Source organism: Mchenga conophoros, linkage group LG18 (assembly GCF_057382185.1).
Source record: "Mchenga conophoros isolate Kocher_MC1m ecotype Shallow Benthic linkage group LG18, M_conophoros_male_GT1.1, whole genome shotgun sequence".
Taxonomy (NCBI): domain Eukaryota; kingdom Metazoa; phylum Chordata; class Actinopteri; order Cichliformes; family Cichlidae; genus Mchenga; species Mchenga conophoros.
Window position 1 is genome coordinate 18,467,379 of NC_140543.1, and position 12,637 is coordinate 18,480,015.

The 12,637-nt window shown below is 39.0% G+C and overlaps 1 protein-coding gene across 1 annotated transcript; it reads left to right on the forward strand.

The window, feature by feature from the left end:
* The first annotated feature begins 4,285 nt into the window (after window positions 1-4,285).
* On the forward strand, window positions 4,286-12,019 carry dsc2l (desmocollin 2 like). Its single transcript, XM_085254731.1, has 16 exons — window positions 4,286-4,855; window positions 4,992-5,082; window positions 5,191-5,399; window positions 5,492-5,596; window positions 5,936-6,091; window positions 6,344-6,488; window positions 6,576-6,730; window positions 6,857-6,991; window positions 7,126-7,311; window positions 7,457-7,704; window positions 7,802-7,944; window positions 8,406-8,624; window positions 9,207-9,428; window positions 9,630-9,745; window positions 9,870-10,199; window positions 10,572-12,019. The coding sequence occupies exons 1-16, from the start codon at window positions 4,817-4,819 to the stop codon at window positions 10,767-10,769; spliced, it is 2,697 nt and encodes an 898-aa protein (XP_085110857.1). The 5' UTR covers window positions 4,286-4,816; the 3' UTR covers window positions 10,770-12,019.
* Window positions 12,020-12,637: the final 618 nt, after the last annotated feature.

The following is a 12,637-nucleotide window of genomic DNA, read 5'->3' on the forward strand; positions in this document are numbered from 1 at the left end:
TGTAAAAGTGGTGAGCTTGGAGAACCAAACATCCACAAAGGCATTAACACTGTGACAATAAAGATCGAGAACACAAATAAAAATCCAGCAGTCGATATTCTGCAAAATGGATTCTGGGTAAAAATATCTCTAATATTGACAGTTACCCAAATTTCAATTTGTTATTGCTATTATCAATACAAGTCTTAACTCAGGTTTACAACTGCCATACAGCAATTTTCATTTACTTTTTATTTTTTACAGGGACGTGCTGATCTGCTGCCCTAAGAGATTGTGTAGACTTTGTTTGTTTTGTCATTTTTCCAGTTTCACTTTGATAAGGAGTCAGTCGTAGGATTGCACAGTAGGTTTAACTGGTTCATTGCTGTTTTGTTTATTTTAGCTGGTTACTGCCCTGAAGCCACACTAGTTTGTATATAAAGTAAATGGAGTGTATTTAGGGCTGTGATTATATATCTCAGTATTGTTTACCATCTTAAAATTTACAACAGTTAAACCATGGCAACAACTTAACAATAGTAGGTGAGATGTGAAGGTAGATTCACCTTAGAACAATAAACACACACACTCACACAGACACACGGACCAAATTTACACAGAAATGCTAATAGCAGGTGATCTAGGAGGAGGACAGGGTGAAAGTGCTTCTAGCCTTGTATGACCCTTCGGTTCAGTGGACTCAAACATGTGAGGGCTAGGTGGGTCGGTGAGAGTTTGAAGCCACTTAAAATATTTTATATGTTCTTCACACAAAATGGGCCAAAGGCAAGGAATCTCAGGTTGAAATAATAATCTTCTTTTTTGACTGTACCCTTAAGGGTCGCCACTATGGATCATCTGCCTCCATCTCACATTATCCCTGTTATCCTCCTCTCACACACAAGCCCTCTGTCACGATCTGAGGAGACAGACCATGTGGTGGTGTGTGTGTGGTGGACCCAGGTGCGAACACAAGAGAGTAGACCGGAGTAAACTTAAACTGAAAGCGAGCCTTTATTATGGCTGATGACAGGTTTCAAACAAAGCAGAAATACCGTGACTAAACTGAACTTAAACTAAACTGGAAGCAGATAAGCTATGAAGACTCAGAAAACCATGACGATGACTGTAAAGACTGGCTGTGAGCCCATGGAGGGCGGGAACACAGACGACGCGACACAGACTGCATGAAACACAGAGACTAAATACATATGAGGGATGATCAGGGGAAGTGGCCACACATGGGAGCACTGCTGACACACATGAACCTAAATACAGGACAGGAGAAGTGAAACTAAATACACTGACATTGAATACAGACTTTCAAACTAAAACAGCAAACATGGAGATTAGACATGACATGAACTAAACATAACCACGCAGACATGACGCATGACAGGTAGACGCACGAACCAGGGAGACTGAGTACAGGGAGATGACATAAACAACTAAGAAACAAAAGGCTAAACAGCACCCTAGAAATTAACTAAGCTAAAGCATAAATGAATACAAAAGATACATAAAACACTGGGTCACACGACCCAGGACCATGACACCCTCTGCATGTCCTCCTTCACTACACTATATGCATGAATCTGTGGTCTTCTTCTTTTCATTTTCACACATTTTTATGCTATTCAGGGTTCTCTCTGGCATCATGGATTATGGCCATGGCGTTCCTTCATTGCTCTCTCTAACCTTGCTTGATTTCGATTTAGACTACCTATCCCATGAAGTAAGATTCACAACCATAATGGTGAGAAAGAAATGCCAGAAAAAAAAGAAAACTTCCAAGAATTTGGCTTGAGCCACCTGTGTATATTATATTATCACCATTTATATCTAGTCATGACCACCTTGTTATGTCGATCCTGATGTTTTGTGCCATATATGCATATTTTTTGCAACAAGCTATACAATAGGTTGTGATATATGGTATCACAAGTAGCAAACATAGCTTATGCTGGTATTATTTGCAATGAGAAATATTATAACTGACTTTTTTTTTTTTAAATGTCTTAGTTTGTGAATAGATCGGAAATTCTTGGTGGAGTCTAAGTGAAATCTTGGTGGTGATACAAGTGCTGGTTGGCCACAACTCTGAATGCTGATAGATCTGTAGCAGCAGACTGAAAAACCATTGGCTGTTACCAAGAATTCCCAATGACTTTTGGGTGGTAGGGAGCACCACGGAGGCAATATATCACATAATATGGGGGAATTATGCAATTGCTGTTTTGTTTTAATTTTTATAAGCAATCAATCATTCATTTCATGGTTTTCTTAGCATTTAAATAAAACAGAGAGTGGTTTTGATGGTGTCACATGATTTATGACAGATTATTTATAACATCATGAAAAGCAGGAGACAGAAAAAAACGAGGCTCTCAAATTATGCGGTGCCAAACTAAAACTGAGTTTTGAAATGCAGCAGAAGTAAGCTGACAACACTGAAACTCTGAGAAAAACAACAACACTGAAACTTCTTTGGCCGATTTGAGTGCAGTACACATTCAGGAATACATAAAGAAGGATATTTGCTTATGCACTGATCAAATAACTGGTTGATGCATTAGTTCTTATGAACACAGACTAATTCAACATGTCTATGTAGACACGCATGACTGCTCTAGAGGAAAATCTTTGAGGAAATCATTTCACGTTTCAGAATGACCAGTCTAGATTACAGAGTACACGCTACAAATCACAAAGGTATTAGTAATAATGACTTTGGCATCAGTGAATTAATCCTCAAATGGTTTCAGTAGAATACTACTCTCGTACACGTGATGACGCGAGTACTGTATTTGATACTCATGCAAAGGGTGGAGAAAGCTGGGTGTTGTAGCTGCTTTGGGTGGATCCAGAAACTTTGTAATGTCAAGCACGTGTGTCACAGTCATAAACCGAGCCGCTGAATTAACCCTTGTGTACTGTTCATATTTCATGTCCTCGCAGTATGTTCAGGATCAAACTTGACTCAAGTCAATAATTTGCTGATATTAAGTTTTTATATTAAATTTTGAACTATAGAACTATTTAGAATATATAGCAAGCCTATCTGACATTAATAAACACAAGATTAATCTTTAATTAAAGCAGGGTTGCATGGCAAGAGTATTTTTTGGGATTAAATGTTAACAAATGAAATAAAAATATTCAATTTCATTGAAGAATCCTCATAACTGGCATCTAATTATCAGCATTAATGCAACATTAATAAGCACTTAGAACACAAAACCTGCTTAATGCATACTGGTGTGTGCTTTCAAAGCAGTGGCAGGAAACCTTGCATGTGTGGGACTTGAACATGTGTTGTCCACACCCAGTGAAGTGGCAGCTCAGATACCTTTATACTCCCTCTGTAAGATTTTCACTTCCTTTAAAACACTGCATCTCACAACATCCTGTCTTAGCTCCCCAGCATTTACGTGGAGTCTTGGCAAAACACACCATTTCATAACAGATGAGTTCAAACTAACAGAAAACTGCACTTTGGGAGTAAAATGCATGAGGTCATATGGCAATGACACCAAGACATCTTAGGAATTTCATTTGAAGCTAAAAAAAAAAAAAGAAAATGTCTTCCAGAGAAAGGTTACATTTATGCTTTCTCGTCACTGCACAACTCTGCAAAAGCAAAAGTACAATCTAAAAACATCAGTTATGAGTAATCTTATCAGGATACTGTGGGGGATGTTTCATCAGTAATGATTAAACCAGCTGAATAACTGGAAATATGATACGTTTGTTACACATAGGCTTGTTTAGACTTTTAATTCTGGGAACACACAGAAGCCTAAGTACGACAGCAGTTAGCTTTTACTTTTTTATCTCGGGAATAACATCACATGGGGTTTTACTGTGTCTGTTTTGTATTTGCTGGTAAAGCGTTAAAGCCTTAAAGTCTTCATTATGTCCACGCCCATGACTCCCACTGTCTTCCTGACATTTTTCTCACCTTTCCTGTTACAGACCCATATACCCTGCTTTCAAAAAGCTCCTTTAATAACAATCTAACTATTAAAGTATATCCAGATGGACATACTTTAAAAAAACGTAGGTCCATCGTTTTTGTCTCTTCACTTTTATCAGCAGTTTATAAAGATTGTGAGCGTTTTGCTGTGGGAACCACAGCCTCTCCCACACCAGGGTTTCATTCGGCTCAAATTCCTGTGGTGTGCAGAGAGGAGCTCAAATGTGCTCCTCCTACAGCGGAGAGCTAAAGGAGAGAGGAGGACGTAGGGGTCAATTTTCTGTGTAGACCTGGGACAAGTCTTGACAAAAGGCAGACAGACCAGTATTTCTTCAAATAAGTGTACCTGCAGCATGCGCTAGTGTTATACGACTATTGTTTTTGCGTTATATGCATGGATTTATACAAATAGTGCTTAAAGCTTTAATTACATGTATTTTAGCTCTTATGCTCCTGCTAAAACTCTTTAATTGGAAATAAAAGAGCGGTTTAATGTCTTCCAGTAAAAGAGTAATGTTTCCCCCTGCTGGCGGGAAAAACGCGAATATCAGCAGCTTTGAGGGAGTTGGCTTTCTCAGCAGACACCAGCGAGCACAGCCCAAAGGTACTTCGCTTGTTTGAAATTTCACTTGGGTGTGTCAGCAAAGGTGTGTCCGCTGACTCACCCAACAGCGACAGATAGAGCCGTCTGAGAAACGCCTGCCTTTTCGCATTAACAGAGAAGTGAAGCAACAGACAAGAGACGAAACTCTCGAGTAGACTAGACGCATTTGTTTTCTATTACTCTCTGAAACACTAACCGGACTCTCCCCACTTGGACCCAGGACAAAGTCAGCCTTTTACTGTTTTTTTCTTCCAAAGATGGGGAGAGTTTTAATTTCCACCATCTGCCTAATGCTGGTAAGTGCTTCTAGTTTGGTTTTAAAGCACTCCTACATCACCAATACGCTTTGCTGTCTGTTACTTCTGTCAATGCTGTTTGCTATAGCAACATTTAAACGCGACAAGCCCGTTTGAAACTCACTTTCACCTTCAGATCCTGTCCTGTGTGGAGTCGTGCTCTCTCCCGAGGTCTCTCTACGTAATTGTACCTGAAACAATTCCACCTGAATACCAAGTAGCAAAAGGTGCTGCTCTGCTTACTTTTTTTTCATTCCGTCTGTGTGAAAAAGTGTTGTAGGCCGACTGTTTTGTGTTTTATGGCTCTTTTTAACTTTCCCTTTCTCGGTTTTCAGTTGAAACCGTCGGCTGTGATGCCAAATCAACGCTGTTAACTGTGAAGGACCCGAGTTTTACAATAAACAGTAATGGAGCAGTGGTAGCTTTAACGTCTGTCTCAGTGGCAGAAAGAGGACGGACATTTTTTGTGTGCGCTCAGGACAATAGTAGACCGGAAAGTAAGATGAAAGTTCACCTTGTCCGCAGTACAATGCCGACAAAACATGTAAGACAACTGCATATTGTGAGCCGTTTATACAGCTCAGAAAGCACGATGCGTTTTTTTCTAACATATCCTGACTTGTTGGAATGTCACAGCAACGAGGCCAAGGATTCCTGATTCGGTCTAAAAGACGCTGGGCACCTCCGAACCTCACCGTAGTGGAGAATTACGTAGGACCCTATCCAAAACTAATTGAAAGGGTAAATTAAATGTATAATTCATATCATTTATAAGCACTGTGCTATTCAAATGTTTATTTTCAGTACACATTGTTCTCTTTTCTCACTTCCCCCCTCAAATTATCTGATTATTTCAGGAGTCACGCCTGTTAATTAAATTCAGTGATTATTTCCTTTGATGTTCTTTTTTAAGTTACATTACCAGCATGTCAGATTGGAAACTGTCTACAGTTTTGATCTATTTAATAACGCTACGAGCTGAAAGAGCTCACAGTAGGCTGCTTTATGAAAATTGAATAACAGAATTTTTGTTGTTTTTGTTTTCTTTAATATGTGTGTTTTATTTGGTTTTCCCTGTAGCTGGTGTCAGATACCTCAGCCAAATATAAATTGTTCTACACTGTCGAAGGAGAAGGATTCAATAAGTATCCAACTGGAGTGTTCAACCTGAACAGAGACACAGGGGATCTGTTCTTGCTCAAAGCAGTGGACCGTGAGGCGTTCCCAGTATATAGTGTGAGTGTGAACATGAAAATGATTTAAGGTTTTTAGTCAGTTGCATTATTGTTCAGCAGTCATTCAAAAAGAACGATTTATCATTAAATAAAATAATGACAGATTGTCAACTTGTTAGTTTTGAGTTTTGATTCTCTATTACGCATTTTTTTTTATATTGTTCACTCAAACCTGGAAGTGACACAATTTATATATGTCTTATAATGTTTTTGCCTTTAACTTTGCTTACACGTTTGTCTTTTTCGTTTATAGTTTGTGGTGCGTTCTTGGGACACGGTCACAAACAAGGAGACAGATGAGAATCTGCCATTGAAAGTGGTTGTAGATGATGTAAATGACAATCCACCGGAGTTTGTAGGTCCTCTACAGTTTACGGTTCCTGAGCACTGTAGTGTAGGTGAGAAAAGCAAAATAGAGTAACAGATAAATCTGTGGTGTTTGGCCTCAGTGCAGTTGCTCTAAATGATCGTGGTTTCCAATACAGGGACTGTGGTGGGAAAGGTGAATACAACCGACAAAGACCAAATTGGCACCGACCATGTGAAGATTAGGTATACACTCCTAACTGGAACAGCCATGTTTGCCATTCATGCGGAAACAGGTGTCATCACAACAAAAACCAACACCCTAGACAGAGAGGTGAGCACTGCTTCTGCATCAGTGATACCTGTGAAATTTATTTAAATGAAAATAGCTTTGAAGAAGATGATACAAGTGCTTTCCAACATATTTTCCTTATGATATTTTGCAACATTTCTTTTTAAGTTAAAAGACAACCATTTGGTGGTTGTACAAATCCAGGATATGAATGGTGCACCAAGTGGTCTGGTTGCCACATCAACAGCAACAATTGTTCTGAGTGACATCAATGACAACCCGCCAACCTTCATGAAAACATCTGTAAGTGTTTGAAAAAACTGTCAGTATGTAATCTGGCTGAATAACTAATACTTACATTTGTCATACTTATTTTCCATGAACATTGGTTGTTTAGTAATCTCCCCTCCCCCCAAAAAACGTGTTTTTTCTTTTAGTATGATGTCGCTGTGCAAGAGAATGAAAGTGAAAAACTTCTACTTCGGATTCCAGTTCAAGATAAAGATTTGATAAACACACCAAACTGGATATCAAAGTTTGTCATTACTCAAGGAAATGAAAATGGAAATTTCAGGATTGTTACTGACCCCCAAACAAATGAAGGGCTTCTGTACGTCTCAAAGGTGAGACTGACTTCTTATTAAATTCGTTATTATCATTTAGTAATGTTGGTAGTAGCATTTTACATGGATCACATCTAACGGAAAGTCCGCCTTTATAAAACTGATTTATAGTCATAAACTTTTAAATGTCTTTCTTTTTTTTCAGCCATTAGATTATGAGAAGACGAGCAGTGTACAGCTTCAGATCACGGCACAAAATCAAGCACCGCTGAGTGGCAGCAGCGCCAGTTGGAACTCCATCCCTGTGAAGGTCAGTGTCACCGATGTCGATGAAGGCCCAGAATTCTCTGCTCCTTCGATCCGCTTCAATGTCAAAGAGAACACACCAAATGGCACAGTGATAGGAACTTATACAGCTACAGACCCTGAGACCAAGAGCAGCAAAGGCATCAAGTAAGGACTTCAATTTGCCCCAATAACACTTGTTCTCGTGACTTGGACTACAAGAGTGAACATGCGAGTAATGCACAAGTACTTTTTTGTCTCTTAGGTATTTCAAGATCACAGACCCGGGCTCCTGGATCAATGTTGACAGAGACACGGGAGAGCTGAGGGTGGCAAACACAATTGACAGAGAGTCACCGCTTGTTCACGATGGGTTTTACAACATCACAGTGAGGGCTGTTGATGCTAGTAAGTTTTTTGTAGGCACTTCAGTACTGATGAAGAAAACACAACCTTCAACAATACACAAGTGGTCCTTTCTGTACTCAATTCTATATTACCTGATGGATATTTGCCAGATCATTTGAGGTAGTGCCTTGTGTGACTAAATAAACCTTATTGCCGAAAGTTGTTAAAAGTACAAGCTCCACCTTGAGCTGTTTGTCTGAGCGGCTTTATTTTTCATGAGAACACCTGTTGACAAGATAAAACCTGTTGGAAAAAAAATCAAGTGGCTAGTCATTTACAATGACTCATGTTCCTTTGAGTGTTTTGTGGAAATTGGGCACATATCCCAGTGCTTGGCAGAACTTAAAACTTGCACTTAGGTGACACCGCGTTATTGTAATGAAAATGGTGTGTTCCATTGTTCCTGTGTGCCAACATGTCCACATGACTACGTGAGAACCAGTAATGCTGTTGTGTTTCAGGCTCCAAGTCAGCAACAGGAACAGTTGTCATTTGGGTGGAGGATGAAAACGACAACATTCCTACGATTCCTAGTGAGCTCACGTTTTGTCAGGAGGATGGAGTGCTCGGCTCTGTGGTGGTGGTGGCCGAAGACAAAGATCAGAGTCCCTTTTCTTCCCCATTCACCTTCAGTTTACCAAATAACAATGATGGCACATGGTCTGTGAAAAGTCTTAATGGTAAGTGGCTGTCTTTGTACACGATGAAGCGCAAAGTGTATCTTTTTAATCAAATGTGAACGAAAAGATTTTTTTTTACAAATGTTTGTAGTACCCTATGTACAGCATGATCCAAAAAGTGATCATGCTGACATGGTATCATTCCAGTGGTGAGAAAAGAAACAAATATGTGAGGGTGTTGTGGAGCTGTTTTGTTTCACAACTCTGTGAATACTCTGTTTTCAGAAGTAAATATGTAATGAAGAACAAATGTAGTTGAGAAAAAGACTTGGAACTGCGTGAACTTGTCGACGCATCTTTTGTTTTGTTTGTGCACTTTTTAAAACGAGTAGATTAGTATATGTTGGGGGCTAAAAATGTGGACATGGGTTTTACTGCATGGACAGTAAAATCATAAATCACATACATTCACACAGTAATACTCTGTTTTATGAAGTATAAATATTTTATTACAAATCTTAGTATTAAGTATATGTTAAAGTCACATGATGTAGCCTGAAACGATATTCTTCAGTCTTTTTTTTGGTGCTTTTCTTGGTTAAGCTTGAGTCTCTTTATAATTATCACGTGTTTCCTTCTTAGACACTGCAGCTACATTGGAGCAGCTCAAACCGCTTTATTTGGGGATGCACACCGTTGACCTGACTGTTACAGATCTTCAGGGTAGTGGCAAAACACAGACAGTGAATCTGAGAGTCTGCAAGTGCAAGAATGGCGTCTGCCCTGGCAAGGACAGGTCCGTGTCGCTCGGACCGCTGGGAATACTGACTATGCTGTTGCCTGTGGCCCTCCTCCTACTGCTCTGTGAGTCTTCCACTGTAATTATAAGTAGTAAGGGTTAGCTGGAGGTTCTTTCGTAGTTTGTTCAGTTTCCAATATGCAAAAAGCAATTTTGCATACAATAGTGTAGTGTATAATGCTGCTATGCTCATTCTTGTGACGCTTACCGCACATAAAAGTACTCTGTGAGCTATCATTTTGAACACGCTTGCTTTATTGTTGCAGTCCTGCTCCTTGCATTTTTCTGTCTAACAAAGAGAGAGAAGTTGCAACTTGACGACTCAACAGACACTGGAGGAATCCTACTCAAATCCAACACGGAGGCCCCAGGGGACGAAGTGGTAAGGACAGTAATGCGGAAGCATTGCCTTGGCTTACCGTTACTCACAAGGAAACCATATTTGCTTCTTTTCTTTTCCCCTTCTGCTTCATTTATTTAATTGCCACGTTTGCTTTGATTGACAGGATGCAAGTCTCATCAATGGTCCCCCATTTGAGATTGACCAAGCAGTAAAGGGTTCTGTCAAGGGTGTAATGATGAATCCTTCATGGATCGGGAACAAGAGTGGAAGCACTATTGGAACCCTTGGTGTTCACGAGAATGGGATGCATGGAAGGACTGATATTTCTGCAGCTAATATGCAGGATTACTATACCGGCCAGTATGACATGACCATAGATCGTCAATCCTATGGTCAGCTTGTTGGTAGTGGTGTAGACTTTGACTACAGACAACACAATATGGACCCAGCTCTTCTGTATAATTGGGAAACAAATGGCCGCTATCTACATCAGGTATTGTTATTTTATGATTACAAACATATTATTTATTTGTTTTAGTGGCAGAAGTTTGCATAAAAAGTCAAAAAGAGAGCAGCAGAAGTTTCTTTTTCTGCGGTTTAATAATGTGTTACCTGTTACAGATAAGTTAACTCCTATTTGTAATATTATCTTCTTCTCTAAGCTGTGATAGCATCCTGTGTAAACCTCAATATTTCTCACCTTTGGTGAAAGATATTATTTCTCTAACCTGTTGGAGATCTGTTTGCTCGATGTGTAATATCCGTCCGTCAGTCATATCCCGAGCAGCTTTGAAAGTGTTGTATGCTTGCTCCTATCATCCAGGCTTAGTCCAAGGAGTAATAACAAACTGCCTGTGTCTTCCAGAAATTGATCCAAATGGGAACAGTGGAGGATGGGCGATACGCAGATGATATCATCCACTCCTACGGGTTCGAGGGACGTGGCTCTGTAGCTGGCTCTGTCGGATGCTGCAGTGATAATAATGACAATGATAACCTTGACTTTCTGAACACACTCGGACCAAAGTTCAAAACTCTTGCAGAGGTCTGCAGAAAGACATGAAAAGTGACACTCCAGATAATATTGTTTACTTTAAAGCTGTAAAAGATGCAGATTGGGCTTGAATGCTTGGCTTGTTACTGGGGTAAGAATATAAAAAAAGAACAGGCAGGTGGTGCTGGTGTGTATATGCTATTGCTCTTAGTTGCTTTATGTCTTTGTTGTTGTTATTTTAGTTTTTTTTATGTAAAAGTCATTTGCACTGAAAATGATGTAGATGCTGTTGGTTGTGCATACTTTATGTTGTATGTCAATAGCCGCGTTTCCACCACAGGGACTGCAGTCTTTTGGAGGTTTGTACCTCAGGAACCAAGGTCTAAATGAAGTTCTTGGAAAAGTGATTTCATATCTTTATATTTTTGGAGGGTAGCACTTTGTGACACTTCAGGAGCCTTTGGTCCAGGGATTGCACTGTTTCTGGTTGGAAAGCAACTTCTCATAAAAATCACACTGCCTTCAAGGTTTACCACATAAATTGTTGGTAATCATTAACTTAAACTTACATCAGAGAGCAGTGAAGGGAGATGGAGAACAACAAAACTGGTGTTGCTTTTTCATATTTAATTGCACGACGTCTGCTTAAGCTTTGTGGGTCTGAATACATTGGTGGGAGTACAGACAAAAAAGCTCTTGGGACTAGAACTTCTTGTTATTTTGGGTTGAAATGCGGCTACTGAGTATTAACATGTTTGTTAGTAGGAACTTCGGTATTTAAAAAAAACAACTTTGTTTATTAATCGTTGTCTGGTATAAAAAAAGAATGCATTTCTATTTCAGTCATGTTGCTGTTTTTTTTTATCCTTATTGAATTTCAGGCTTTGTCGATATATTTGAAGTAAAACAAATAATGAAACAAAATAATCTTTTCTAATATTTCACAATATTTAATGTAAAACTACACATTTATAATGGTCTATTTTAAACAGTGTTGATTTACTTCTGCACAATTTCCCAGTGCCACAGAAATTGTGTGTAACCATGATTTACTTCAACTCCCTGACTGTCAGACGGGTGCAGTTTGAGCTCGCTTGTCAGTCAGGTTATTGCAACATTCCCAACAGTAGTCCTGTTTAAATCTGCACAAGGGTGTGAACCGGAGGGGTAAGGTGTTACTGACACTGCCCGAAACTAAATATAACTGGCTGCACAGGAAAAACCCAGTCAAAAACTGTATACCTTATATGTATATTATGTGGTTTTAGTTGTAATTTGACATTAACATTAAAGAGTGTTGTTTAATTTTTGCAACAGTAGCAGTTGTTTTTTTTTCTTTTTCTACATTTAAAGGAACTATAAGTGCAAGATGAAGATTATAAAATACCATAGCACACATGCAATAAGCATTTATGTAGCTGTACAACTGTAAGCACTACTGTTTGTGCTTATAGTCTTCACTGTTTATTTAAATTTTAGTTTGTTTTAAAAAAACGTTCCTTATTCTTTTTTCTGGTTGTACAGAAAGGTCGCAGTCTGGTTGCTTATTGTGCTCGGGCTTTGTGTGCACCCTGGTGAATGTTTTACAGGGTGGGGCACAGATAGCTTGCGTAATACAATGAGTTCAATGTTCCAACTCCTTGGCTAATAATTACTTTCAGTCTTTGGCAGATCCAGTTGGTGCACGGTGTTATTATGGCAACATTGTTCTACCCTATTGTTAAAATGTTCTAACTGTAATCATGGTAACAAACTCTATTTTGTAAACAGTAAATGACTTCTTTAGACATAAAGTTTCCGGTTACAGGAAATTTATGCAATGGCCCAATTAGTGTAATTTAACAATTATCAATAATTAGTTTTAAATTGTCAGATAGTATAGATAACAGACTTTGCTTTGTTATTCAAAAACCTCTGTAAATAAATAATATTCAATG